The sequence below is a fragment of the Sebastes umbrosus genome, chromosome 12 (genome assembly GCF_015220745.1).
Source record: "Sebastes umbrosus isolate fSebUmb1 chromosome 12, fSebUmb1.pri, whole genome shotgun sequence".
Lineage (NCBI taxonomy): Eukaryota > Metazoa > Chordata > Actinopteri > Perciformes > Sebastidae > Sebastes > Sebastes umbrosus.
The window spans coordinates 5,368,442-5,396,110 of NC_051280.1; the positions used below are offsets into that span (position 1 = coordinate 5,368,442).

The following is a 27,669-nucleotide window of genomic DNA, read 5'->3' on the forward strand; positions in this document are numbered from 1 at the left end:
CCACATCACCACCAAGAGGGTGGTTTCCGGGTCAACTTTGGGTTGTTGGGGTTACACCCTATAGGGAGGACGTTGTGAGGGAGCTGAAAAACGCTGATTTTGGTGTAGTCCAGACCGCTGGTGTAGCTCAGTAGGTCGGGTGGTCATCCTTTAACCGCAAGGTGGTTCGATCCCCAGTTCCCGCTGTCCACATGTTGAAGCGTCCTTGAGCGAGACACTGAACCCCAAGTTGTTCCCCACTTCACAGCAGCCCACTGCTCCTAAAAAAATGCTTATGATTGGTTAAATGCAGAGGTCAAATTTATGGTATGGTAGGTATGTTTATGACGAATGTATTAAAGTTTAAGTCTTTGTCCGTCAGGAAAGGTAGGTTCTGTTGTGTTTATTTATAGCATCAGAGACCTCGGCGGCAACCGGGTGACCTGTCTTTAAAATAATTCAAATCTCCACCACTGATGTAGAAAAGAATATATCGGATTAGACTTATTTTTATTTTATTTCAGTAGGTTTATTTTCCATCTTATCTTATGCATTCTATGTATTCTATTTCATCTTATTTATTATCTTATTTTATCTCTTTTAATGTTTTATGTAAAGTAGAGATGCAACGATTAATCGATTATTTGTCAACTATTAAATTTAATTGCCAACTATTTTGATCATCGATTAATCGGTTGGATTAATTTTTTAAGAAAGCAAAGTCAAAATTCTCCGATTCCAGCTTCTTAAATGTGAATATTTTCTGGTTTCTTTCCTCCGCTGTGACAGTAAACTGAATATCTTTGAGTTGTAGACAAAACGACACATTTGAGGACGTCATCTTGGGCTTCTGATCACCATTTTATGGACCGAATAACTTATCGATTAACTAAGAAAATAATCAAAAAATTAAGCAACAATGAAAATAATCCTTAGTTGCAGCCCTAATGTAAAGCGCTTTGAATTGCCTTGTTGCTGAAGTGTGCTATATATACTGTATATAAACTTGCCTTGTACCAAATACACCAAAAGCATAAGACAGTTAAATTGTTGGAATCACGAGTAATCTTGAGTACTTTGGCGTCTTAGAAAATAAAGGTTTGGCAGGCTCAGTAAACACAACATGACATTTCATCTGTATCTCCCAGTAGATATTTACTAACCTACAGTATACTGACACCACTTCTTTCTGATTTCCATTGACAATAAAACAACCTTTAGCTGAAACAATTTGATCAGCAAAGAGACATTTTGTTCTTTGTAGAACATCTGTACAAGGTGGAGGACGATATAAAGCCCTCTGAGATAACTTTAGATTGGTTGTGGTTGGGTGAGGTGGACGACAACACGCTGCCGCCTGATTGGTTTAAATCTTGGCTCACGCTCTGCTGCGGCATCTCTGTCTAGTTGCAGCCGTGATGGATGGTACCCATTCACTGTAGCATGTGTTAGGGCCGGACTCTGCAGGACTTGATGCATGGCTTAGAGTCGACACAGAGGGAGGTGTGTGTGCGTGCGTGCGTGCGTGCGTGCGTGCGTGCGTGCGTGTGTAAACAGGGTTAAACCATATGGCTCTCCTCTCATCAGGGACCCCATCTGGCTGCTGAAATACTTTCTCCATCCATCCTTCCATCCATCCATCCATCCAACCATCAATCAATCCATCCATCCATCTATCTGTCCCCCATCCTTATCTTCCTCCATCCATCCCTCTCTCATAGGTCCATCCTACCTTTCATCCATCTGCCTCCCACTTCCCTACGCCCCTTCTGTCTCCACCATCTTCTCTCACAGAATGTAGACTTGTGCTATAACTTCACCTCAAGAATAGATGATGGCACATCCTTAAAGGAAATGTAAAGAAATGTAATTGTAAGGAATCACCTTTTCTAAAGACCCAGACATCTTAGGAGCATCTGTATCTCCGTGACAACTGGATCACCTTGAAAACCTGTCTCCTTTAGAAGATAGACTGTCACCTTCAAGAAAAACACTTTCACTTCAACACTGAATTCACATGTGATTTAAGAGTAGACTGTTCCCCATCATGCCTACCAGACACTAGGAGACTTTGAAAAGACTTTGAAATGACTGAAGTCTGACGCCCTCTCACATCTAAAGACAATGTGTCTTAAGTCTCAGAGTTTTTAGTCACAGGCTATAATATTTTGCAAAGACTGGATCTATGGGGTCACTAATTACAAGACTACACCTTGATTCCTTTAGAAATGATGTCAAATCCTGCTCCTGGTGGAAATTTACAAGAAGTAAAACTGTTGAGAAAGAAATGGACAGAAATGTCTGCAGCCTCGTAATCCCCACTGAGTATGCTATAGCTAGCTAGCTATCTAGCATCCACTGCAGGCTAACGTTAGCTACTGGAATGTTTGCTCTTAACCTACGAGCTAACTGTGTCCTCATCTGAAATCACATACTATGCACTACATACTCAACCGGTGAACTATCATTCAACGTACTTGTGTGTGAATAAACGGAAAAATGGATCTTTTCAGACGCACTGAGCAGTAATTTACGTCGTCACTTCCTGAGAGTCTCCATGCCGGTTGGAGATGTGTAACCATGGTGTAACCCGTGCCAACCTCATGTGACTAAAATGACGGTTTGTGAGAATCAAGTCCGATTAATCAATTAATTTGAAATATAAAATTTGAAATATAAATTTATATTATGCCGAGCAAAGTAAAATCTTCTACTTAGAGTTAAACTGAAGCGTTATTGATGTTACAGAGCTGTCCGTCAACATCCGTTATGAATGTTGTCGTCACTACAGCATTGCATTGTGGGATATTTATGCCACCGTAGTGTCCAGCTTTGCATACTGTAATGTTTCACCAGAAATAGTATGCAATTCGCTTACACCTGGTTTCATACTAAGGTTTCGAACATACTGAAATATCTCACAGTGTTTTAGCGTACTGAATAGCGTGTTGGTATGGAATTTCAGACACAACCTGTATGTTTCTGCTGAAGATTATTAGCTTCAATCATATAAATCGACACACGCGTGAATATATGAGAGAAAGCTGAAATTTAGGATTAGCTCATAGGCTAATAGCAAACATTCCAGGAGCTAACGTTAGCTTGCAAGTTGCCCCGTTTGGGACAGTGGTTAGCTAGCTAGCTAGCTATATCACATAGCATACTCATCCTTCTCCACTCTATCGTGGTAGAAATGGGAGGACACATCAAAGAGCATTCTTGTGTCATGTTAAAGACATGCTGTGTCATTGTAAAGCAGTTCAATGAGAGGAAATTAAAGCCATCCATTGAAATGAGGAGCTCAGACCAACACTGAGAATCTTCTTTCTTTGTCCTTCGTCTTATATGTCTGACCCTTTCTACTCTTCTGTTTTGTTGTGACTTTGTGTTTCTGTCATCCTCCTCTTTTCTGTTGTAATTACTGTTGTTTGTCTTGGTCTGTCTCCACAGATCTCCCATGGCTATATTTCTTTCCACATCAGAAGAGACCATTTGCCTTTTTCAGCTGCACATTCTTTATGTTCTCTCTGTCCCTGACACATACACCCCTTTCATATTCCCCATCAACCGTCTTTTCTGTTTCTCTCTTCCTTCATTGTTATGTATCTCTGTCTTTTGAATATGCCAGCACAACTCTTTGCCTGTTTTTCCTCCTCTTTTCAAAGCCTTTCTCAGTTCAGTGTCCTTTAACTTTCTGTCTCATATTTTCCATTTTGTTTCTTCCTCTCTCTTTCTCTCTACATCGGCTTTTTAGGTTACAGCTTGTGTGATGTGGGTCATCTGCTGTGTTTATTGACCCTGAGCTCATGCATGGTCCGCTCTGCTCTGTTAACACTAACACACCTCCAGGTCTGACCCCCCCGGAGCAGAGGCTGTTCGCTTTATGAGGCAACAATGAGTAACAGTCCTTCACAGAAACAGCAACTCTGTGTACCTGGATAACAGAGGATAGAAAACACTCATAGTTAGAAACCTGATGGGAGATAAATGTGTCTTCAGATACTGCACACTGGAACCACTACTCACACTCTGCTTATGAATGCATTTTTCTCTCTCTGAATGGGGAATTCATTTTGTTGCATTTTGTTTGAGTTGTGATTTTTTTCAGTGTTTCTCATTTCGGCATTTGTAAACCGAAACTTTTTCTTTATCTTCTTTAAAGATCCTTTTTTTTATCTATTTTAGGGGGATGCAGGGGGTATTTAGGGGGAGATAGCAGGTCAACAGTAGATGTCACATAGAAGTGGTGTACGTCATCTGAAAGCTGGGAACCTGAAGATTAATTTGAGATGCAGCTGAGCACTGTGTGTCAAGTTATTCTTAAAAAGAATTGTAAATGTTTATAAGGGCTTAGAGCATTATGATGGAAGTACTGTATAAGATGGCAATTCCCATGCTCTATTATGTCTCATAAGTTGATGATCAAAAACCTCATTGTTTTTTCGGAAATAAGGGCCCATGGTGGTCTACCGGAGGGGGCGGGACTTCGCCTCTCTATATGTGTTTGTATTACTGAAATTTGCCCATTTTGAACACAACTGCCTGCATTGAAAGCTTCAGTGCTTCAAGAAAACTATGTTTGCTGATTACTTCCATCCCACATGATGAAACAAAGTTAACCTCATAAGTTACAGTCACCTACTTTGCTGCACTGCAGGGTAACGGTCAGTGGACTCTGTGTTGGTTGACAAACCTGCATTAAAACCTCACAAACAGAAAGCAGAAAGTTGCATCAGCTCAGAGAAACCAGATAGGGGCCGTCACTATCTATCTATCTATCTATCTATCTATCTATCTATCTATCTATCTATCTATCTATCTATCTATCTATCTATCTATCTATCTATCTATCTATCTATCTATCTATCTATCTATCTATCTACTTTCAGTTACTTTTGTGAGGTCCATAATGATTCTGCATGATCATTTCTTTTATGTTTGACACAGAAGTAACTGCTGCAGATTGGACTGTCATGTTTTTTTATCAGTTTGGCTCATGATACAGAATTGACTATCTAGTCAGAGCTTTTGATTTGATCTGAATATGTGACGGGCAAGGTGCTTTACGAGAGTCAATTGCTGAGATGATTATACCAGCCTGTATTCTAATAAGAGCTGCCAGTGTCTCTCTCCATAATCAGATTGTGAGCAGCGGTAACAGAATAGCAGACAAGGTGCAATGAGGTGATTCTGTCTCGAGGACACGTAGAGAATGAAGTAATATAGAGTTCAGACTATGATTTAGTTTTTAGACTGAATCCAAAACTTTTTCCGAACATCTTTGCTTTTACGGCCGGGACACACCGGGACCGTGAGCAGCGGGTGGCGGCTGGTTGCTGAACCGCTGCGTCTCTCACGTGTGTTGTATCCAAGCGACAGCGTTTCTGCTGCTGCTGCCGGCCGTTTCTTTCTACACTGTTTGTCTTTCATAATGGCCTTTTCAACTAGGGCGTTACAGTGACTCTCGTATAAACATAGGAAATGTAATAAAATAGAAATAAAGGAGTATGTTACATGTAAATTACAAATAATACACATTACATAATATTACTGTACCGGTTCGTGTATTTGACCCGAACCGTTCCACCCCTGATTGAAACTGTAGTAATGTTGCTGGTATTATGTCAATATACTGTCAAGAGATTACTTTCACTGTCTATCTTTGCTGTGAACCGCACACTGCACGCGGAAAAAATAGGTGAGACCTCAAATCTCTAGAAGAGACGCAGCTGACCCGCAGCCGAGCTGCTCTGCTCACGCCGGCAGCAGCGCTGCTCACGTTCCCAGTGTGTCCGGGCTGCCTGCCTGTACATCCAAACCAACACAACCATGGTCTGTGTTAACAGCAACTGTCTTGCTCATGGGCACACAGTTCAGATTAAATCAAATTTCATTCATGAAAAACAGGTCTTGGTCAACGAAAGCTAATATCAGAAAATTGTAACTGACAACGTACATGGACACTTCTTTGTCTGTTGTCTAGCAAGGTGGCCAAATGCACAGCTTACTTTTTTTTGCTTCTGATATTTGTAAAAAAATTAAAAAAACATGCCACTGTTCTTGAAATGTTACATTTGTTAGTTAGAGATTCAGTTCTTGAATGTACTATACTTAAGGTGAGGAATGAGCCACGCAGCTGCAGAGCCATGCATCATTTTATATCTGTAACACTTCATCTAATTCGTTGTTCACAAGTCCATGTGGTGTCTAGAGGCAGCGAGTCACGTCATTATCACAATACCTCCCGTGGTTTCCTGATTAGACCAGTATGTAGAACAGAACAGCTCATAGTGAGATATAGCCTGGCATAATGAGTTAAGTAATTTATTACTTTAATTGGCCCATTTTGTCACAAGAACTTCAACAGCATCATCACATTTTTGGCGCAACTGTCGCCTGTGTCAAAAGCATAAAAAATAATTGACATTTTAATAACGCAGGCAACAATGGCAGCTAATTAGAGCAGAAATGTTGAATGAAGTTGTTATATATTACAATTAAAAATGATAATAATAATAGTGATTTTTATGTGACAAAAATGTCTTTCTTAAAGTACCAGTGTTTAACATTTAGTAGGAGCTATTGGCAGAAATGGAATATAATGTTAATTATATGTTTTCTTTAGTGTATAATTACCTGATAATATGATAACCACCAATATGTCCGGTTGGTTAGCCAGCAGCTGCTTGTCATTCTGGAATCTGAAGTCCCACAGGACCTTAGCCCTGTTGTTCTCAACCATTTGGGTACTTCTAGTCCATACTGGGTACAGATGTTCCTGTACACTATCCCAGGCTCTTGGTTGTGCCTCCCCATGTACGCTGATCCAGCTTGCATCTTACGCCCTGCTACTATGTGCTGGACCATCTCAGGGACACTCAGGGACACTTGCAAAGCCTGCACCGTGGGTCTGATCTACTATGGTAGACCCTGGTCTGATCTACTATGGTAGATCCTGGTCTGATCTACTATGGTAGATCCTGGTCTGCTCTACAGTGGTAGATCCTGGTCTGCTCTACTGTGGTAGATCCTGGTCTGATCTACTATGGTAGATCCTGGTCTGATCTACTATGGTAGATCCTGGTCTGATCTACTATGGTAGATCCTGGCCTCTATGGCTCTTGTGCTGCCATGATTAGTGCTTCTGTGCTGTCTGTCAGTCCAGCGTTTTCCAGCCATTGGTAGGTCTTCTTGATATCAGCCACTTCCTCTATCTGACGGTGGTTCATGCCATGTAAGGGCTTGTCCTTCCATGTTGTCTGCTCCTCTTCCTCTTCACTATCATCAGGTTTCTGCTGTCTGAGGTATTCACTTAGCAGCTCATCATCTGGGGCCATCTTCTTGACTTACTCCTGGATTTTTTATGTTTCATCCTGGACAGTGGCTCTGACGCTCGCTAGTCCTCGGCCTTCCTTCTTTACGCTTAGTGATATATATACTGGGGAAAAAAAGTTTGGAAACTTGTATTTGGTCGATTATTTCTCTGTTGTATCGATGCTAATGGTCATTTTACTTTACATCGTTGGAAAGCCTGTTTATTTACCTTCACAATGATGTCCAACTTGTAAGGATCATGCATTTGTGGGATGAGCAGCACAGCTGATTATGTGGGGAGCGCCCAAGAAAAATGTTCCAAAATGCTCTGCCAATGGTAAACAGTGTATTCTCATGAGGCTACCAGGAAGCCTGCAATGACTGCCCTTCACCGTCAGGCCCGTTTGCACTGGTGTCGACAACACAGACAATGGAACCTGAACATGTGTGGTAATGTCATGTTCAGTGATGAGTCCAGGTTCTGTCTGCCAAAGTTGGATGGCAGGGTCAAAGTATGGAGACGACGTGGAGAACGCTATGCTGATTGTAGCACCGATCGAGTAACAGCTTTTGGTGGGGGCAGTGTCATGGTGTGGGGCGGCATCTCCCTCACTGGCAAAACAAGGCTTGTCATCACTGAAGGCCATCTCAATGCAGGGAGATATCGGGATGAGATTCTGCAGCCAGTGGTGATCCCATATCTCCACAATCTGGGACCTAACTTCATCCTCCAAGATGACAACGCTCGCCCCCACAGAGCCAGGGTTATCACAGACTCCTGTGCCATTTAATGCCTCTGATTTGTTTTTAACTCTGTCTCCACTCGTCCTGACTGTAACTCATCACACTAAATGTGTTGACATGACAGACATCCTCCGTTACATGAGGTCTAAATCCAAACTTTCTCCCTCTAGATGAAGTTGTTTTTCTCATCAAAGCTGTAGACAAATAAAGCCTCTTACAAAATGGACTGAAATATCAAAAACTACACGTGTCCATCATCATCAAACTGTCTCTGTTTCTCTCTTTGAAGTTGGAATTGTCTCTCCCTAAAGAATATCTAATACATTTTTAATAGCAGACTGTATTCAGCTCCTTCTCTCAACAGAAACACAACGTTTCTCTTCCAGTACTTTGAGGGGGATGAATCCACATATTTGGGCCTGCTGGTGCTCATCTATCATTAATGATAGTCCCGCTATGTTTCCTTTGCTTTTTTTAGGCAAATTTATCACATATTTGTCCTCAGTTCTCAGTGCGTGTATGCAGATATGCTGTAGTCCCTAATGAGACGAGAAAGGTTGACCTCACTGCGATCCTCTCTGTGGGATACTGAGAAATATTTAGACACAGTGTGGAGGCTGGCGTGTTGTAGCTGTCATGAGGCTTGCGTTCCCCTGACACCAGGTCAGACTGTTAGAACGAAGCAGTCTCGCAGGTCAGATAATGAGAAGACAACAAAACAGACTCTGAGAACTAAAAAAAGAAAAGGAGAAAACAACATAATTAAAAAGAAATTTGATGAGCTGATGTTATAATTAAACCTGCAGTAGGCCCAATGTTTTTGGCATCATTGGGCAAATCATAATACCCTTTCAGTATATTGTAATTCAAGTGCTCTGAGAGATAACTATATATATATACATATATGTATACGTATATATATATATATATATATATATATATATAAAGATACACTTCTGCTCCTCCTCATGACTCTGTTTTCAGGCTTTAGAAAATCTAGCCTATGATGGAAGACTTTGACCAGTCACAGATCATTTGAGAAAGAGAGCGTTCCTATTGGCTGTTCATTCAATGGAGGCAGCTGTCAATCACTCGCAAACTCCGACCGAATAAGAAAGTGTGCTACGGCTGGTGGGCAGTGCTTGGTATTTCCTCAGCAGATCTCAACATGGCTGCCGGGTCACAAACTTTCTCATTTTACAGCTAAACCGTGCACTACAAGATGATTCTGAGAACATCTGAGGAGAGAAATAGACATTACAGTAACAGAATATTGATTCATATTTGATCAGCGCTGCCTAGTTTAACCGTTTGATCGGAGTTCGCGAGTGATTGACAGCTGCTCAGAGATGGCAAACTCCAGCTCGGCTCTGATTGGTTGTTTTCCTCCGGTCTTTGAAATCCCCTTAATGTTTTCCTCCTCCTTCTCATCCTCCTGTATGCCCTCTACTGTTTTCCCTTCATCTTCATCCTCCCTTACCTCCTTTGCCATCTTGTCTTTGTCACTTCCCTCTCCCTCCTCACCTGCACGTTTATCTCGCTCTTCCTTCATCTGATCTCCTATCTACCCCACCTTTTTTTTCCTCCTCCCTCTCCTCCTCACCTCTTCCAGGTACTTCTTCCTCTGAACCCCGGCGTCTCGCTTCCCTCGGCAGCCTGTTAGATGATCAGCATTGGCACCGTTTAGCAGTGGAGCGGCGCGGCTCTCACCTCAACCTCACTGTGGACAAACACACAGAGAGGCTTCAGATCCCTGCAGAGTTCAGCCACTGGGACATCGAGCAGGTGGGGCGCCGCTCTGAAACACAGAAACACGCCTACAGAAACATATTACATGCATATGCATTTTCAGAAAGCAAATTTTAATTTATGTCCCCATACAGCTGAGTGTGGGGGCGGTCCAGGGCCTCGTCTCCAAGAGGAACTTTCATGGCTGCCTTGAAAACCTGCTGTACAACGGCCTCAACCTGATAGAATTAGCAAAACACAACGACCGCCAAGTCACTGTAACGGTGAGTACATTTTACAATTACTTTACCGGTTACTTGAAATGCTCTTATTTTAACTCGTCACTTGACAAGCGTTTCACTTTGTTTATATGCTTGTTAGGAGGGAATATGTCGGAGCCCAAATGACAAAAATCAACACTGCACATACTCATCATCTTTCGACATATAACCGTATTGATTAAATAATTTAATCGCAATAAATTGCATGATTTTCCATAGTTAATCGTGATGAATTGCAAATTAAATTAACATTTTTTATCTGTTCAAAATGTGCCTTAAAAGGAGATTTGCCAAGTATTTAATACTCTTATGAACATTTGAGTGGGCAAATATGCAAATGTATGTATTAGGGCTGTCAAAGATAACGTGTAATAATAACGTGTTAACGCAAATTAATTTTAACGCGAATAATTTCTTTAACTCATTAATGCAACTTGTAGATTTTAGGTTTTAGCGGCTCAGTTTTAAAGCAAGATTGAAGATACTGGTATCATGTGAAACTAGAAAAAACCTGATGAATCCATTGATACCAACCATGTCACACTAATGTCTCGCCAAGGAGGCTAAATAACGCTCTAAACTTGTGTTGTTAATTGATTTCCAATAATAAATATATACATACATTTGCATGAAGCAGCATATTGGCCAACTCCCATGTTGATAAGAGTATTAAATACTGTGCAAACGTCATTTATGGTGCCATCAATCACTGGAATAGCTGCCCTCTTTACATCCGCCAATCCTCTAACAAATCCTCATTCAAACACCATCTCAGAACACAGTACCTGCACAGCTGATCGATAGTCCAGTGTTGGTCATGGTTGGTTTTTGTTCTTCTTCCCTGATGATGGGCCTTGAGGCTAACTGGTTGTGGATGATGTGAATGAATGTGAAATTTATACATGTTTGGAAAATTTGAACGTTATTAGTTTAACACAAATATGATGTTATATATAGGATGTATGTGATAAATGTAATATAGTTGATTTCGGACCCCAGGAAGACTAGTTTGTGCCATTGGTATGAGCTAATGGGGATCCTTTTTAACTAAATCAATAAATCCATGGGGAATAGAAGCCTACAGATCTTTTGTGGCACTACATAGAGATGTTTTTTTTTTTTATTCCTCCACTGTGATGATGACAGATCACGTAAATCATTTGGGGAAAGGAAAGACTTTTCATGCTCAGCTCCTCAAACTCTCTGAGCTTTTTCTATCTTAAAGAGAATACAGCATCAATAGCTGGAGCTGCGCCACCTAAAATAAAACCTGCAGGCTAAATCTGGCCCTCTGAAAGCTGATAAAAGATTCTGCTTGGTGTTATTTGTGACTTACTCATTACAAGAGGTGCTAACAAACACCACAAGGACACAAGCTACGATTGCAATGAAATGTCTCCAATGCTTTGCATGCATAAAAGATGAGGTTACGTGCAGGTGTGTTCATGTTGCTGCTGCTAATTAGCTGCTAGCTGCCTTGTCTCTTTCATTAGGACCTCTAGATGTTTCTATAATGACAGTGGACCGAGCTCAGTGGAGAGCAGTTCTGAACCATTTCTAATAAACGGTCTCTCATTACAGTAAAGGCCCAGAGAGCAGGGAGGCGAGGGGGAAAAAAAGGCTCAGAGAGTCACATGCATGGCTGAAGATCTAATAGAGGCTATTAGTTATAGTCCTTTTTAATACAGAGAGCACTTTTGACCATTCTTAGTTAAAGGTATGATAACGAAATGAGCCTTCAATGATGTATGTGTGTGTAAGTGTGTGAGGGGTGTACAGTGTGGGGGATTTTATTGCTCACTTTTTACTTTGTATTTTGCAGTGGTGCTGCATCCTCCACCATGTACGTCCATACATCACTTTAACTGCACCACAAAGGGCTTTTAGATGTCATCTGTGTTTCCGGAGCATTATAAAGATAGCAGGCTGATATTCCCAGCAGAGAGCTGCGACTGTAACATATTACTGCTGCAGCCTTAGCAATGGACCTGGTGTCATTACCACTACTCAAAACAATGGGCCGCGACGGAAGAGTCTATCTAGTACTGTTCACATACAAACCCACCTCCCTACACACCTCTCAGGTGACATTGGTATTTTTTAGTTTGCATTCATGGCTTTTATTCTCAAGGAGATTTGCTGATGAGATCAATGCGACAGAGGTCACGTCGGCACGCCCCCTGCGACTGATTAATATTCATGTTTTATGTTGTTTTATCTCTCCAGTAATCATTTTTTTTCTCTCTCTCTCTCTCTCTCTCTCTCCACTCTGCATGTTTCTCTCTCAGGGCAATGTGACCTTTTCTTGTGCTGAGTCAGTTTCCGTCGCTGTGACGTTCCCGGGCCCCCAGAGCTTCCTCCAGTTGCCGGGGGCGACGGCGTCCTCGTCGGGGGGCGCGTCCGTCGGGTTCCAGTTCAGGACGTGGAACAAGGCGGGGCTTCTGCTCACTTTTGACCTGCCTCAGGGAGGGGGCGTGGTCTGGCTGTACCTGAGTGAGGCCAGACTCCGGCTACAGATCCATAAAGCTGGCAGGGCGCTGCTGGAGCTCAGTGCAGGTCAGTCTAACAGCCAATAAGATTCATTTCTAACCCCTTACCTTTTGTTACCAATAACTTAAATGTATATCTCAGACACTTACCCTTCCCTACCTATAATCCCCAATCGATTTATGTTTAATGAGGATTTTGTAATCTTTGTAATACTGTTAAAAATGTTACATAAATGTAAATGCAATTTATAATAACTCTTATTATGAAATGTTTTCCCAGGTTCAGCTCTGAATGACGGTCAGTGGCATTCAGTGGAGCTGGAATCCAGACGAGGTCGTCTGAGCATCGCTGTAGATGAAGAAGAAGGAGGCAGCGCTCACGCCAGCCACTCCGTCACCGCAGGAAGTCAACTCTTCTTTGGTGGTAAGAATGAAACTAATAATCTCAAAATTAAACTGTAGAAGGTGGCAGTCACTGAGCTGTTGCTGTACACCAAATCTTTAACAGCATTATAATGGACATGCCTCGATCACATTTTGAATGAATATTCATTGTATATTGAACAGTAGACATTCTGGGTAGAGCATGAATGAATTAATTCAAATTTCATTTTTAGGCATTTTACCTAAATGATTAATTTAATATTCCTCATTTATGAATTGTTTTATTACTGTCTGGGTTTAAATTAATTTCCTTTTTCTTTTGATGTCTGCCAAGGCCCAGACTGTCCTGGTCTTGTCTTGGTCAATGCAACACACCTGAATGTTTTATGTTATTTCATTTTTTTAAATCACTTTTTCAGTAAATTGAGTTCAAATGGTTTCTTTTCATGTCCAGAGAAGCTGCTACCTTTTCTGATCCAGCCCTGTTTACTGCATTCTAAATTACGTTATAGAGGAAACGTATTTTGTCGCTGATTACGTGTCTTTGACATATCACAAATACGTTTGTAAGTCCATGGGTGGCCAAGGCAAGTGACCTAGTACAACAAGTGACGCGTAGAGCAGGTGACGTAGTATATCGAGCAACCATTAATAGAAATGAAGTGGTATAACAAGCGTGAAAGTCCACTACTAGCGGGCAGGTGGGGAGGTGGATAGGTCCGACAGACATCGGGCCGCTGCTCGTGTCCCGTGTGTCATTTTAAACCAAACCATGATGTTTTTGTTACTTAAACCTAACTGTCGTTTTGTTGCATTTTCGTTTTGTTTTAAATCCATTTGCAACGTTAACCACGTATTTAAAACTGTTTAAAACTGCAACCGTAATCCAGGAGGAAATACGTTCCCTTGAAACATAATTGAGGATAGAGTTTAGTTATATGGGAACGTAATTTGTTTGAGTGACAGGGTTGTCTGACTACACCTTTAAAATGAACACTATAGCTGCAGTAAATACAGTAATCATCTAGAGTGACTGGCTCACGGCTTTTATATGAGTTTTTCATTTTTGCCCTGAAGATATGTATTAATATTGTAAAGTTGTTGATGTTTGTATGTATTGTACGGTACAGTTGGTGTCTCACCTCTACTGGTGTGTGTGCTCTGGCTGTTTTATAATGAAAGTCATAAGTCTGCTTTATAAGTCTCCATCTCTCTTTCCTCTGTCCTTCTGTCGTGCTTCCTCTCTGTCTCCTCCTTATCTTCCGGTTTCCTTCCCTCTCTTCCTTCTCTCCAGTCATTTTCTTTCCTTCTTCTTCTGTTTCTTACTCCGCTGTCTCCTTTTCTTAAACCTCTTCTCTTTTGTCCTCTCTGTGCTCAGCCGTATTACAGTCCAGGCATGTTCTTTAACTGCCTTTGGCTTTTTATCATCCCACACATACACACTCATCTCCTCTCCCACATAAAATGGACTATTAAGAAAAGAAAATACCCATATTCATTTGATCAAGGCTTGGTCTATATACATTATTTCAGCCACTGGAAAATACACACATCCCAGTTCAGCTGTCTGTGTGGTAGAACACATTTAATCTTAAGTAAATCAATGTTTTAACCCCCTGAGATCTGCCAGCGATCCCGACCGACTTTACTGTCTTTCAGAGTCTATAGCAGGTTCACATTTAGAGCTAGTGTGAAGGTCCTATATCATATGAAACTAGAAAACCCTAACAAATCCACTGGTACAAACCATGTCACGCTAGCTTGTTGGGAAGGAGGCTAAATAACGCTCCAAGTTTAGGCTAAATATTGGCGAGGTAAAACTGGCAAGGTCATTTTCAACGGGGTCCCTTGACCTCTGACCTCAAGATCAGTGAATGTAAATGAGTTCTATGGGTACCCACGAGCCTCTCTTTACAGACATGTCCACTTTATGATAATCACATGCAGTTTGGGGCAAAGAACATAAGCTGAGACTCTGATGGATCCAATGAGCCCAACTGGATTCATGTGTGATGATGTTAGTCCCCATAGGAGACATTTTATTGTAGTGAGACCATTTCTTTTAAATTTGACCTCATTGTATGAACTGACGTGTGGTGACCTCTAGGATAATCACAGCCTCATGAAACTTTACAACCACAAACTAGAGACCTAGAGCATTCAGAGGATGGATGGATCAGACTAGAGACCTAAAACATTCAGAGGATGGATGGATCAGACTAGAGACCTAGAGCATTCAGAGGATGGATGGATCAGACTAGAGACCTAGAGCATTCAGAGGATGGATGGCTTTCCTAGCTAGATTAACAATGAGGGGGTTTCTGAGCAGTTTACACAACACAAGTGTTCGCCATCCAATTGCCGAAAAATGCAATTCTTGCAGAAATCTCCAAAAGTCAAAAAGGTCTTGGTGTCTTAATGTGGTATTTTGGAAGGATTATTGGATCATTTTTATCAATTCTCGAGTGGAGATAAAAAGGTTAAATTTAGCAACAAATCTGTGTAACAAATGGTATCAACCCAAAAATTGCTGCAACAACTTATGAGACATAATAGAGCATGGGGTTGACCATCATATACTTTTATCATTATGTTCTACACCTTAAACACTTTCACAATTTATTTTAATTAATTAATTCATGTTTATTTCTGATTTGTGACTAGAACAAGTTGACACACAGTGCTGAGCTGCATCTCAAATTAATCTTTAGGTTTCCAGCTTTCAGATGATGTAAAACGTGTCTACTGTTAGCATTAACTAAAACCATGCCAGGAACATTAGGAGTAAGAATACAAAAACATTTCTCGGACCTGCCAAAAATGTCCACCTGACCCAGACAGCAGGAAAGAGCATGAGATAATGAAAAGAGAAGTGATTAATGACATGACCAGAACGTGTCCTGTTTTGGGTTTGATTTGCGTGGACCCGATTGGTGGAAAGGTACGTGAGAGTGTTTACGATTGGATATAAAAGTCAGGGCTGGTCACTCTGATTTTGGATCTGATCTGAATTTGCTTGTCTAACTGCAAGAATAAATGATGGTGATCCGGCTGGTTGACAAAATCCAGACTGCTCTCTTCTCCTCATTTTTGCCAGTACAATAGCCCATTTCTCGCTTAAAATGTTTTCAAAAGTAGATTTTGGTGGATTGTTTAGACGGAATAACAGAGAATTTAGGAGCAGACCGTCATGTTTTTTCCTGTTTGAAACGGCGAGCAGAAAACCAGGGACCAATCAGGTGCATTCAACGATACGGTACGTCATCGCTTGAACGGCCAGTTGAGTGGAGCAGAGCGTCCCCTAGTGTCCTCGCCAGAGCTGGTGGACATGCACCGCTGGATTTAACATTATAGACAAGACCACTGACTATTTGCATAACCATTTAGACTGACCAAACATGGTCCGGCCATATCCTCGGTTCTGACCGGGTCTTGTTTGTGGAGACTGGCATCCTCCATCACCTTTTCAGACCTCAACACATATAATCTTGCTTTGGCGCTTCACTTCTTTCACTCTCTCAACGCTCTCTCCCTGCTTCCCTCCAGATACAGAAACACACAGCCCATACGCACATCCATGCTCATACGCCACACACACTCGCCCAGGGAAATGTGTGTGTGGGAGGGAGAGAGCCGCGGGAAAGCGAAACGCTAAAGCGAGTCTAATGACAATTAATATTTATACTCGATGATGGCAATATAGTCATTTACTACATCCCACGTAGAACAAGCAGCAATACACGGAGTATATGTGATATATCGCCCACCTCTAATGCCACTTAAGCTCTGATGTATCTTCCATTTGTGTGAAAAGCATCCATACTACTGAAGCTATAATGGCTTCTCCTTGAAGCTCATCCTTTTTTGTTTCATCACTGCAGTCATGTGTTTCAATTGGCTGTAACTGCTGTCTTTGTTTTTGTGCTCAGGTTGTCCTGCTGAAGAGGACGATCAGGAATGTCAAAATCCCTTCAGCATCTTTCAGGGCTGCATGCGTCTCCTCAGTGTGGACAACCAGCCAGTGGACCTGATTATGGTGCAGCAAAGACTGCTGGGAAACTACAGCCACCTGCTGATCGACATGTGTGGCATCATTGACAGGTCAGAACCACCGAAGCCCGTCTCACTGGTCCACCATTGAACAGTCATTTTACCCTCTCTGCCATCACTGACACACTAATGCAGATACACCCACCGTTGTATTCCTTAGATGTGCAGTTTCAGCCCCCTTAAATGCACCAGGTGTTTTCATTGATCACCTGGTGTTCTCAGTGTTTGCACATTTGAGTCTTGATCCTTCGGGGTTGTTTGGCACATGGGAGTATTCAGTATAGTATAGTATGATGATGAATAATTGTTCCAAACAGCCTTCACTGTACCACAGGAACCTCTCCGTTGCTAATGTTGTCTCACTCTTGTTTTTAAGGAAGTACACAGACACTGTCATCTGTGAATGAAACGGCATATTTGTGTCTCTCTAGGCTGGTTTGATCAGTATGAACCAAGTCCAGGTGCACATTAGCTTTTGCATCTGTTTTCTTATTTCTGGTGTTAACAAATGTTCCCTCTGTGCAAACATTACACTCTGTCTTGGTGTTACCTGTGATCTTCATGCCCTCTACTACATCTGACAATTTCAATACATCGTCTACATTGCAGTGTCCAAAAATCTCACGCCATGTTTTGACATCACAAGTTAAATTCACTTTGTCACTGGACATCATGTCATTTACTGAATCTTTGATGCATTGTTCGTGGTTATTTACCGTTTTCAGGTAGTACAGTCTCCCGTGTTCCCCGATGTGGAAGATTGTTCCATCTTTCTTTATGAGTTCATCTTGTCCCTCCTTGAAGCTCACGTTGGCTCCATCGGTTGTGGCTGCTTTCACGGAGAACGTGCTCTGAGGATAAGTTGGGATGAATAAAGCATTTCTCAGTGTGACTGTGACATATTTCCCCTCTGAGTCCTGCAAAGACACCTCTGTGTCACCTCGCCTCAATGCCACATTGATAATCCTGCTTCCATCTGCTAGCTCCATGTAGTGTTTCTTTGGGTCCAAAGTCTCATCGAAGCTCCACAATCTACCATTATTACATTTCTTTTATGTTGTCTGGTAGAAGCTTTTGTCTGGCCTTGAATACGAATGTCTGTTCTTCCTCATTGTTTTCTTGTCTCTCCGCAGTTTGTTTTGCATCATCTTTGTGATGGGTTTTCCTCCTGCATGTTTCGTCACTGTGTGCCGAGCTCCTATGGTAGCTGCACCGCCTAGGTACTCCTTTTTGTCGGCAGTCTCTCGCCATATGGCCGCGGTTTCCACAGCTGTAGCAGGTCACCGACTTCGTGTCCACTTTCATCTCATTGCACGATTTTGGTTTGGTATGGATGGCGAAAGGCTTGTATGACTCTGGGAGGCCCTTCAGAATCATAGCTATTATTAGTCCATCACTAATCACTTCCTTTGCATTTCTTAGGGAAGTTACTGCTCTTTCAGCACGTATGATATAGTCTGTCACAGTCTCTTCAGGCTCTTTCCTTAGTGAAGTTAGCTCTGTATACAGTACAGGGCGATAATTCTTGGCTTACCCTGACTGGCGTAATGACTCCGTAGTATTTGTAGGGCTTTTCTTCCGTCATCCGCCGCAGCTCTCATCACCAACGAGAGGCTTTTATCATCAAGGAACCGAATTAGTTCCGCATAGCATTCTGCATTCTTTTCTGGATCGGGGTCAGCGGTGGAGAGTAATGTGTCCAAGAAACTTTACCTCCCAAAGTTCAGAGTTGCTTTCGTCTCCATCGAAATCTAACCTTTGCCATCTTCCTCCTGTGCTGCGCCTGGGCCCGTAACCTGTTGCGTTTTCTGCTTCGTTGTCAATATTGTAAAAGAATCACACCGTATATGTCGTTTGGTTTGTTTATTTTCTCTTTCTCTTCACAGCACTTGTAAACACATCAGTAGACATGGCATGGGCAATTTACCGCTCACATTCCTCATGGCCGTAAAGTGCAGTAACGTAACATATGCTGTAAACAGAAACAATCACAACAGTTACACAGGAAATCACGTCACATAAAACAGGACGTAAAACTTACGATAAAAGTGCTATCTCCCTGAATATGAATAATAAATAATGTTGTGGGATTACTCCTTATTTCATGGGATATTTTGGGATTTATAGATTATTTTTGCATACTTATATGAAAAAATATTTATATAAAATAAACAAAAGCAAAGCATTTGAATAATGATTTAAAGGTTGATTACAATGGCAATAGTTGAAGCTTCGAAGCACTCAGGACAGCCCTACCGGAAATATACACTAACGCAATACCAGAAATGGGGTATGAAGTCCAACGCGTTAACCACTCGACCATCCTGCTGCTCATCATCATACAGGTCAATGGTTTTGAGAAAACAATGTTTGGTTTGCAAACTCTCACAGAAAAAGAGGGATTTGAACCCACGAGGACTTGTGTCCATTGCAGAGCTGCAACAAGTAATCGATTAGTTGTAAACTATTAAATTAATCGCCAACTATTTTGATAACTGGTTAATAATAATAAGAGTAATTTTTTAAAATTAATATTAGTCAAAATTCTCTGAATCCAGCTTCGTAAATGTGAATATTTTCTGGTTTCTTTCCTCCTCTCTGACAGTAAACTGAATATCTTTGAGTTGTGGACAAAACACTGATCAACATTTTCACCATTTTCTGACATTTTACAGACCAAACAATGAATCGATTAATTAAGAAAATAATTAAATGATTAACCGACATTGAAAATGTTCGTTAGTTGAAGCCCTAGTTGAATATATACAGTACGTCACTTGCATCACTTGCAGCATATTTGCCCATGTTGATAAGAGTATTAAATATTTGACAAATCTCCCTTTAAGGTACATTTTGAACAGATTAAAAAATGTGTGATTAATTTGCGATTAATCGCGCGCGATTAAATATTTTAATAGATTGACTTAAACATCCATCCAATAATCACATTTAGTAACTAGAATGACACTCGCAGAGCGCAGATCGCAGACCTCCACCCCCTCTCCGTTCAGCTTACGCCATCATCCACCTGTATTTGTGTTTATGTGGAGATCAGCTGTACGTAGCGGAGCATCGTAAAACACTTCATTCAAACTGGACAGAAACTAAATCAAACTCACCTAAACCGTCATCATTACTCTTTCCAACAATCGCCAAGTGTGCTTTGGTCCAACTCAACTCTCATTTTACAGAGTTTAATGTGAAAAAACACAGAATCTACAATTATCCCCCCTCCCGCCATCCCCCCGCTCTCTCCCTGTCTCTCTCTCTGAAGGAAAGAGGTCACGCGTCATCAACGCGTCATTAGTTACACTGCGCATGTGTTATACCCAGAGGTCTTAATGTTCTGGCTGATCGGAATCCTTAAAAAATTCCTGAATCTGGACCATGATCTGGATCTCCGCCAAAATCGAATGGATTGTTCATTGTGCCACACCCCACCCCTCCAAAAATTGTAATTCAAATCCATTGTAGACTTTTGGAGTAATCCTGCTAACGGACAAACAAACAAACCAACAAACAAGCCAACGCCGGTGAAAACATCACCTCCTTCCTAGGCCTTCGGCCTTGGCGGAGGTAACAAGTGAAATTTTGAGTGCAACGCCTTAACCAATATTGCAATTCAGTTCATAAAGCAGCAAATATGCTGATTTATGCAAATGTGCATCTATATTTATCATTAGAAATCAATTAACAACACAAAACTATGAAAATATTGTCCAGAAACCCTCACAGGTACTGCTATTATGACATGGTTGGATTCATCAGGTTTTTCTAGTTTCATATAATGCCTTTGCCGTTTCTTCACTCTACCTTTAAAACTGAGCCTATGCTACAAGGTAAAAAAACGCAAGTTGCATTAATGCGTTAAAGAAATTTGTGGCGTTAAATAGAATTTGCCACTAACGTGTTATCATCACGTTAACTTTGACAGCCCCAATAGTCATTAAAATATGTAGTTCATCTAGATAAAGTTAACATCACAGTTTGAGTATGTGCAAACGTTTAAGCTGGTCTTACAGCGACTCTGTTAAGTTTATTATACTTGCATTGCCTTTGTTAGTACAACAGATGACTCATTTAGGCAAAACTGATAGACTGAACCAGCTGTGAAACTCAACAGTCAGAAAGAGATTAGATGTCACGACTGACAAACTGAGTTTGATTACTGTGCATCAACACTCATTACAGCCACACTCACACAAACACTAAACATATCAAATAAAAGAACCAAGCAGTGTGGTAATGTGAATTTTAAGTTAAAGTTTAAGTGCTTTATCTGCAAGGCTCCAGCGTACTAGTGTAGAGGTAAATGGAGGTAAAAATCACACTGTAGCAGTCAGCACTTTATTTCAACAAAAGGGGAGGCTGCACATTCTGCACAGTCATCTCTGTTTCCTCTTCAATATTCCTGCCAGGGTTTGGGCAAACACACACTCAAACACTGTCACATACATTTGTATAAGTAAACACTCTCTGTAACAACATAGACACACTGCAAAGCTTCGCAAACACCTGTGACTTAAATTTGTGTGTGTGTGTTTGTCTCAAACCTCCTGGAGGTGCCAGCCGGTCTTGTAACAGATGGAAAGCAACCAGTGTGGATAAAAAACACCGTTACTCATCGTCTCCTGTCGTCCACCTTTTTCTCAGCAGAATGAGGTCACAGGATGTCTTTCTGTATCTCACCAGAGACGCCGCAGATCAGAGCTGTGAACTGAGCTGTGTTATTTAAAGTGTCAGCTTAACATCTTGCGATACTTTTGGTTTTATTTGTACAGGTTTTGAGGTTTTCTGTCTCTAAGATTTCTAGCACCACGCCTATACCATGGAGGTGAATGAGAATGGTTTGTGGCGCTCACAGGGTTGACAGACCTCATCTTAAAGGGACAGTGTGTAACAATCAGGGGGATCTATTGGCAGAAATGGAATATAATGTCTGGACCTCTCAGCTGTGGAGCTCCCTGCCTGAGCATCTCAGGCATTATTATTATTATATCAATAAGTGTGTTTTCTTTAGTGTTTAATCACCTGAATTCCTGAATGTTTTGGGCTGTCAATCGATTACAATATTTAATCACAAGCGTTATTTAGCTTCCTTCGGGACAAGCTAGCTTACCTCTTCTAGTTTACTATGATACCAGTATCTTCAGTCTAACTTTATAACTGAGCCGCTACAACCTCAAAATCACAAGCTGCGTTTATGCGTTAAAGAAATCACTGGCTCTAAAGAGGGACATTCGCATTTTCACGTCAGCCATCGTAGCTCCTCTACACGCTTGGCACACAGGAGAAGCTTCAGTTAGTTGCAATCGACAACCTCACCACTAGATGCCGCCAAATCCTACACACTGTACCTTTAAACAGTTTTTTTTATCGGCACTACTTTCTACCAAATAAATAGCCCTTATGAAAACTATTGACATTGTGTTTTGGGGATTATCCAGAACTAAAGGGGTAATGAACTAATACAACATGGACACATTTTTATCATTATAAGTCCTGCAACAGATACGATATAATACTATATATGTAATATTATATATGGATAAATGTAATAGGAAATATGTGAGTTTACAATATATTACATGAGATAACTTATAGAACTTTAGGGTGCTTTCACAAGCAAACATTTAGTCTGCTTTAATCAAACTCTGGGGCGGTTCGTTTTGGCGGTTGTGAACGCAGTAATCGTACTAATACAACCAGACTGAGACCGCCTGCAAGAGGTGGTTTCGGACCAAAAATGGTAATGGTCAAAAAACTTTGATTTCAAGGATAAAACTAACCAACAGAGAAAGGATTGACACCCTGTTAACTCACTCAATAGGCTATACTATGTATAGTATAGCCTATTGAGTGAGTTAACAGGGTGCTAACTGACATCTAATTTGACATGACCCACCTTTGTAGCAGTTTTAGCAATTTAGTTCCTTAAAAGTAAGTATTTTTTATATAACACTGTGTTGTCATCTAGTTCCCATAACTCTGCCTAAACATCATACACTGACTAGCACATGAAGAAATAGCAGAATGAGTCCAGACAAAAGTTTCTTCCCAGTTCATTTTGTTCTGCACAGCTTTTCAAGGCTGTTTTCTTTAGTTGTCACTTCTAGTCAAAGGTGATGGTACGGCTCTCTTTGAGGAGAGCTCAGACTCAAACAATCTGATTCTTGTGGGCATTTTGGATGTTTTTTATTGGAAAATGTATCCTACAATATGGTTTGTATGCTGTTGGCATGTTCTGCCACTGCTGTAAAGGTGCCAACATTTCTACTGCTGCCTGCTGAATACTGTACATTAAGAGCTAGAGAGAAGTTACAGATATCATATGAAACTAGAAAACCTGAGGAAGCCATCAGTACCAACCATGTCATAGTAGCTTGTTGGGAAGGAGGCTAAATAATGCTCCAAAGTTAGGCTAAATTTTGGCGAGGAAAAACTGGCATGGCCATTTTCAAAGGGGTCCCTTGACCTCTGACCTCAAGAAATGTGAATGTAAATGGTTTCTATGGGTACCCACGAGTCTCCCCTTTACAGACATGCCCACTTTATGATAATCAAATGCAGTTTTGTTTTTTTAATGCAGTATAAATGTGTTATTTTTGCCTATTCTAAACATGTGTTACTATTTCTGCATACTGTGGTCCCTAAACAGTTTTAGAATTACATAAAGTGTGTATCATTGTAAAGCTGATGATGTTAGTCGCTATAGTAACCATTTCATTGTATTGAGACCATTTTTTGAAATTTGTCCTCCCTGTATAAAATGACCTGGTGTGACCTCTAGGATAATCATCAGTATAATTAAGATAATCAAAATGCAATTCTTGCAGAAATCTCAAAATATCAAAAATTTTGATGCCAAATCACAGCATGTCTTTTTCTACGATGTTCCTCAAGGTCTTGTTACTTAATGTGGTATATTTGGAGGTATTTTTGATCATCAATTTATTTTAATGAATTAATTAATTAATTAATTCAGTCATGTTTATTTCTGATTATGACTAGAAGAACGTGACACACAGTGCTGAGCTGCATCTGAAATTAATCTTCAGGTTCCACTTCTGCGCAGGCCAGCCATTAGGAATTATGGGCATGGGGACAGATTTTCCAAATTGGGCCCCTGTTCTACCCTGAATCCAGGTCGCCCAGTTTCATATGATACCAGTATCTTCACGCCAAGATTTTTTTTTTATGAAGCCCAATTCTGGTGACCTGTGGTACTTTCTAATGCTACTATTCCATCATATACACTGATCTTAATTATTATGTATTTTAATGAGTTTGCCTGTCTGATTGTAAACATGTAGCAAGTGAATTATTGTAAAGGAAAATCAGGCTTCTAGTGCATTTTAGCCCACAGTCTGTAATAGTTATTAATATTTAAAACCACGTCTATTCCTGACTGATCAGAACTTTTCTTATTTAGAGTCATAGACCTTATTTATTAGTTATTTATTGACACCTTCACTGTGGTTTATCAAGACATGCCACAATGATGGTTAATGTATAAATGCTCTCTTATTCAATGGAAATGAATTACTTTAAGAGTCCCAGGTCTTATCCAGCCCGTGTATTGATTTTAAATTAAACTATTGATAAAATAAACCTATGGCAAAAAGAACTCTGAAATAATGAATCATGTGAATCCAGTTAATCAACTCAACTTCTGTCATCTTCACTATCATCATACTTTATCATATAGGGGCCTACAACAGGAAGTTCCATTACATCATATTTATATTTATGATTTGGGACATCTGAATCCGTGTACGAGTCCGACCCTCTGGAGGTAACGTCATCTCTCATCGATCAGCTGAGGGACACGGATCAGGATCCAGTGTTTCCCGTTAATTACGCCCGCCACAGTTTCACAATGAACCGACAATAGCTTTACATTTCTCCACGGGTGTGGTCGGTCGGTCGGCCATTCAGTCTGTCCGAAAGATTCAACTCGGCCCGGGGACAGCTGTACCCTTTGCCCCCGCCTGACGACGGGCCTGCTTCTATGCAACATCTACTGTTGACCTGCTATCTCCTCCTAAAGACCCCCTGTCCCCCCTAAAAAAGACAAAAGAAAAGTCTTTTGTGGGTCTCAGAGGGTTAAAAAAAATGACCCGATCATTGGCTTTCATGAATTACATCGGCCATCAGGATAGGAGTCACATTCACGCGTGGGCTGTGTGTCGCCTATGACCTCACGATACCATACGTAGCACGATACAGAGGCCACGATAAGATGACAATATCGTGATACACATTGATTTTGAATAATGACCGTGTCTTACACAGAATTTACTGCAACATCTGCTCTTTATGCATGTTTGTCTTAAATTGACACATGCACTGTTTGTGTATGTGGATTGGCCTTCGCTGATGCATCAGCAAGGAGTACGTCACAATATACTGCCGTATCTGACCTAACGTGCACTGACAGGTCAATGTAAAATCTGTGAGCATATCAAAATGGATGCTCGTCATTATGAATGCTTTTTATTTCATAACTATTTCCTGAACTCCCTTGGGAGCTTATACAGTGAGCCACCCACATCCAGTATACTGAACATCATCTATAAGTACCCTGTTTCTAATGACACAATTTCATTTGCAGCGTGAAATAAATGTGTTTGGACAATCGTTGCCCCCCTCCTTCAGTTCCATCCGTCCCTCTCCTCCCTCCCACATAGGACTGATGTCATGATGGTTACAGCAGTATGATATTTATCTATAAATAACACACGGAGCTTCAGAGAAATCTCCTGGGAGCTGGATTCATAGAGCTTCTTCAAACAGTATGGCAGCACTTTAGAAGAGCAGCACAGTTCAATCAGAGAAGATCTGCTGCTGAGAAGAAGTGAAAGAATATTTTCTATTCAGCAGAAAACTTTTCCTTTTTATATAAAACTAAAGAAACATCTAAAGTGAGAAAGTAATGAAATTATTCTTTTGATCTCTCTGGGGAAAGGTGAAAGGTGTTTCTACTGAATATTCTGCAGAAGGCATCTTTTGATTCAACATAAGAAAGTTTGGTGTTTTTCAGCAACCTCACAGACCTTTATAAATACAACAAAACAATATTCAAAATGAAAGATGTTCTATTTGACGTTTTATTCTTAAATAACCTTGAAGATCTTCAGCTAAAAGGTTTTTCCCTCCTGCATTTCATAACAGGCTCATTTGGTTTAATGAAGTAGTTTTATCTCTTTGAAAGGTAGTGGGAGTTTGAAAGCATGGTTTCCCCAATCATCACTATTCTTATAAAGACGGAACAGGAAGGGCTGATGATGGTTAGAAAGAGATGGTCTGTAAGGACTATCTGTGCTTTTAAATGCTCACTAACACTTTCATAAGAACCACCACAGTAATGCAAACGTTTGTAAGTTGCAACATGCAGGTAGACGCTCAAACATTTATTTCAGTTATAAAGAAAGCACCACCGATTTAGTATTTGACTCCTATAACAGAGTTGGACAATAAAAAACAAAAGGATTGAAAATGATGCATTTTTCTTCCTTATCAAAACCTGGTGCCTACCTTACCCACAATGCAAATCAACCGACCAGCATGTTATGGTAGTAGTGGCTAATGGAGCCTAGTCTCAATCATCAGAATTTTGCCTTAAGCACCAATATATACTAATGGTACATGTCCACAGGCGACGATTTGAGAGACGGGGCGTCACGTTGGCTGCTCCTCATTTGCATAAAGTTGAGGTCTAGGCTACTTTATGCAAATCAGGGGTCGCCACCTCTGGAAACTCACTAGAAACTTTTAAACTAAACATTGTCGATCAAAAATAAAGACAGATTTAACAACTGCGTGGCTTATTTCTCACATAACATGTTTTCAGAAACACATTTCAGTGAACTTCTTCTGCGATATAAGAGAAGAAAGTTTCCAAACGAGTCGCCGTGTTTGTTCCGGGTTGAAAGCTGGGAGCAGCTGCCCACGAGGGAAAACATTCAACCAATCAGGTGCTTAGCGCCTTGTGTCTAGTGGCAACCCATCGAGCGTCCAATGCTGTGAAGCGAGGCAATCGTGCATGATTGAAAAAAGAGTTGATTCGCTAAATGGATAACTCTTTTTGACGAAGGCAAAAACCACCTCAAGTGTGATTAAAAACTTTATTTCACAATTGAGGAAGTTTTATCAAATGTTGCCGTTTCCATACAGCTTTTCTAATGCCATACTTCAAAATATGCACAGAAATACATGAATGGAAACACGGCTACCGTTTACAGTCTGATTAGCAACTTGATGAGGGATAATGCAGTTGGAGTTGGGAGACAGAGAGTTCACACTAACTGTTGCATTTTGGCCAATGCGTTCCGCATCTTTTGCTCTCCACACGCACTGTTTACCTGCAGTCAACCAAAGCCTGCTCGAACATGATTGATCGATACTACTCGGACTAAAAACAGACACCAGAACGCTTCCGATATCAAAATCTTGTCCCGTTGCATCCAGATTCTACATTCATGTGATATCTGTTTATAGAGATTAAACCACGACTAATAGAGCCGGCATTTAACTGCTCACTAAATTGATTGTTACAGTATTATAGCAATATATCCAGTTTAATAACTAAACACAAATCACAGTTGCCGGGAGGACATTTTATGATTTGGCTTTATGACAAAATCAGGGAGTGTGTCTTTTAATTTGGGTATTCAAGAAGCATGTGTGCAAATGCAGTA

At 40.8% G+C, this 27,669-nt stretch overlaps 1 protein-coding gene across 1 annotated transcript in view; it reads left to right on the plus strand.

Annotated features, from left to right (window-relative positions):
* Positions 1-27,669, plus strand: part of LOC119498674 (contactin-associated protein-like 4) — a 159,533-nt gene that overhangs the window by 74,359 nt on the left and 57,505 nt on the right. The window contains exons 6-10 of the mRNA XM_037787719.1: positions 9,650-9,822; positions 9,921-10,049; positions 12,335-12,602; positions 12,816-12,959; positions 16,849-17,020. Coding sequence (XP_037643647.1) covers positions 9,650-9,822; positions 9,921-10,049; positions 12,335-12,602; positions 12,816-12,959; positions 16,849-17,020 — 886 coding nt within the window. The remainder of the gene's footprint in view (positions 1-9,649; positions 9,823-9,920; positions 10,050-12,334; positions 12,603-12,815; positions 12,960-16,848; positions 17,021-27,669) is intronic.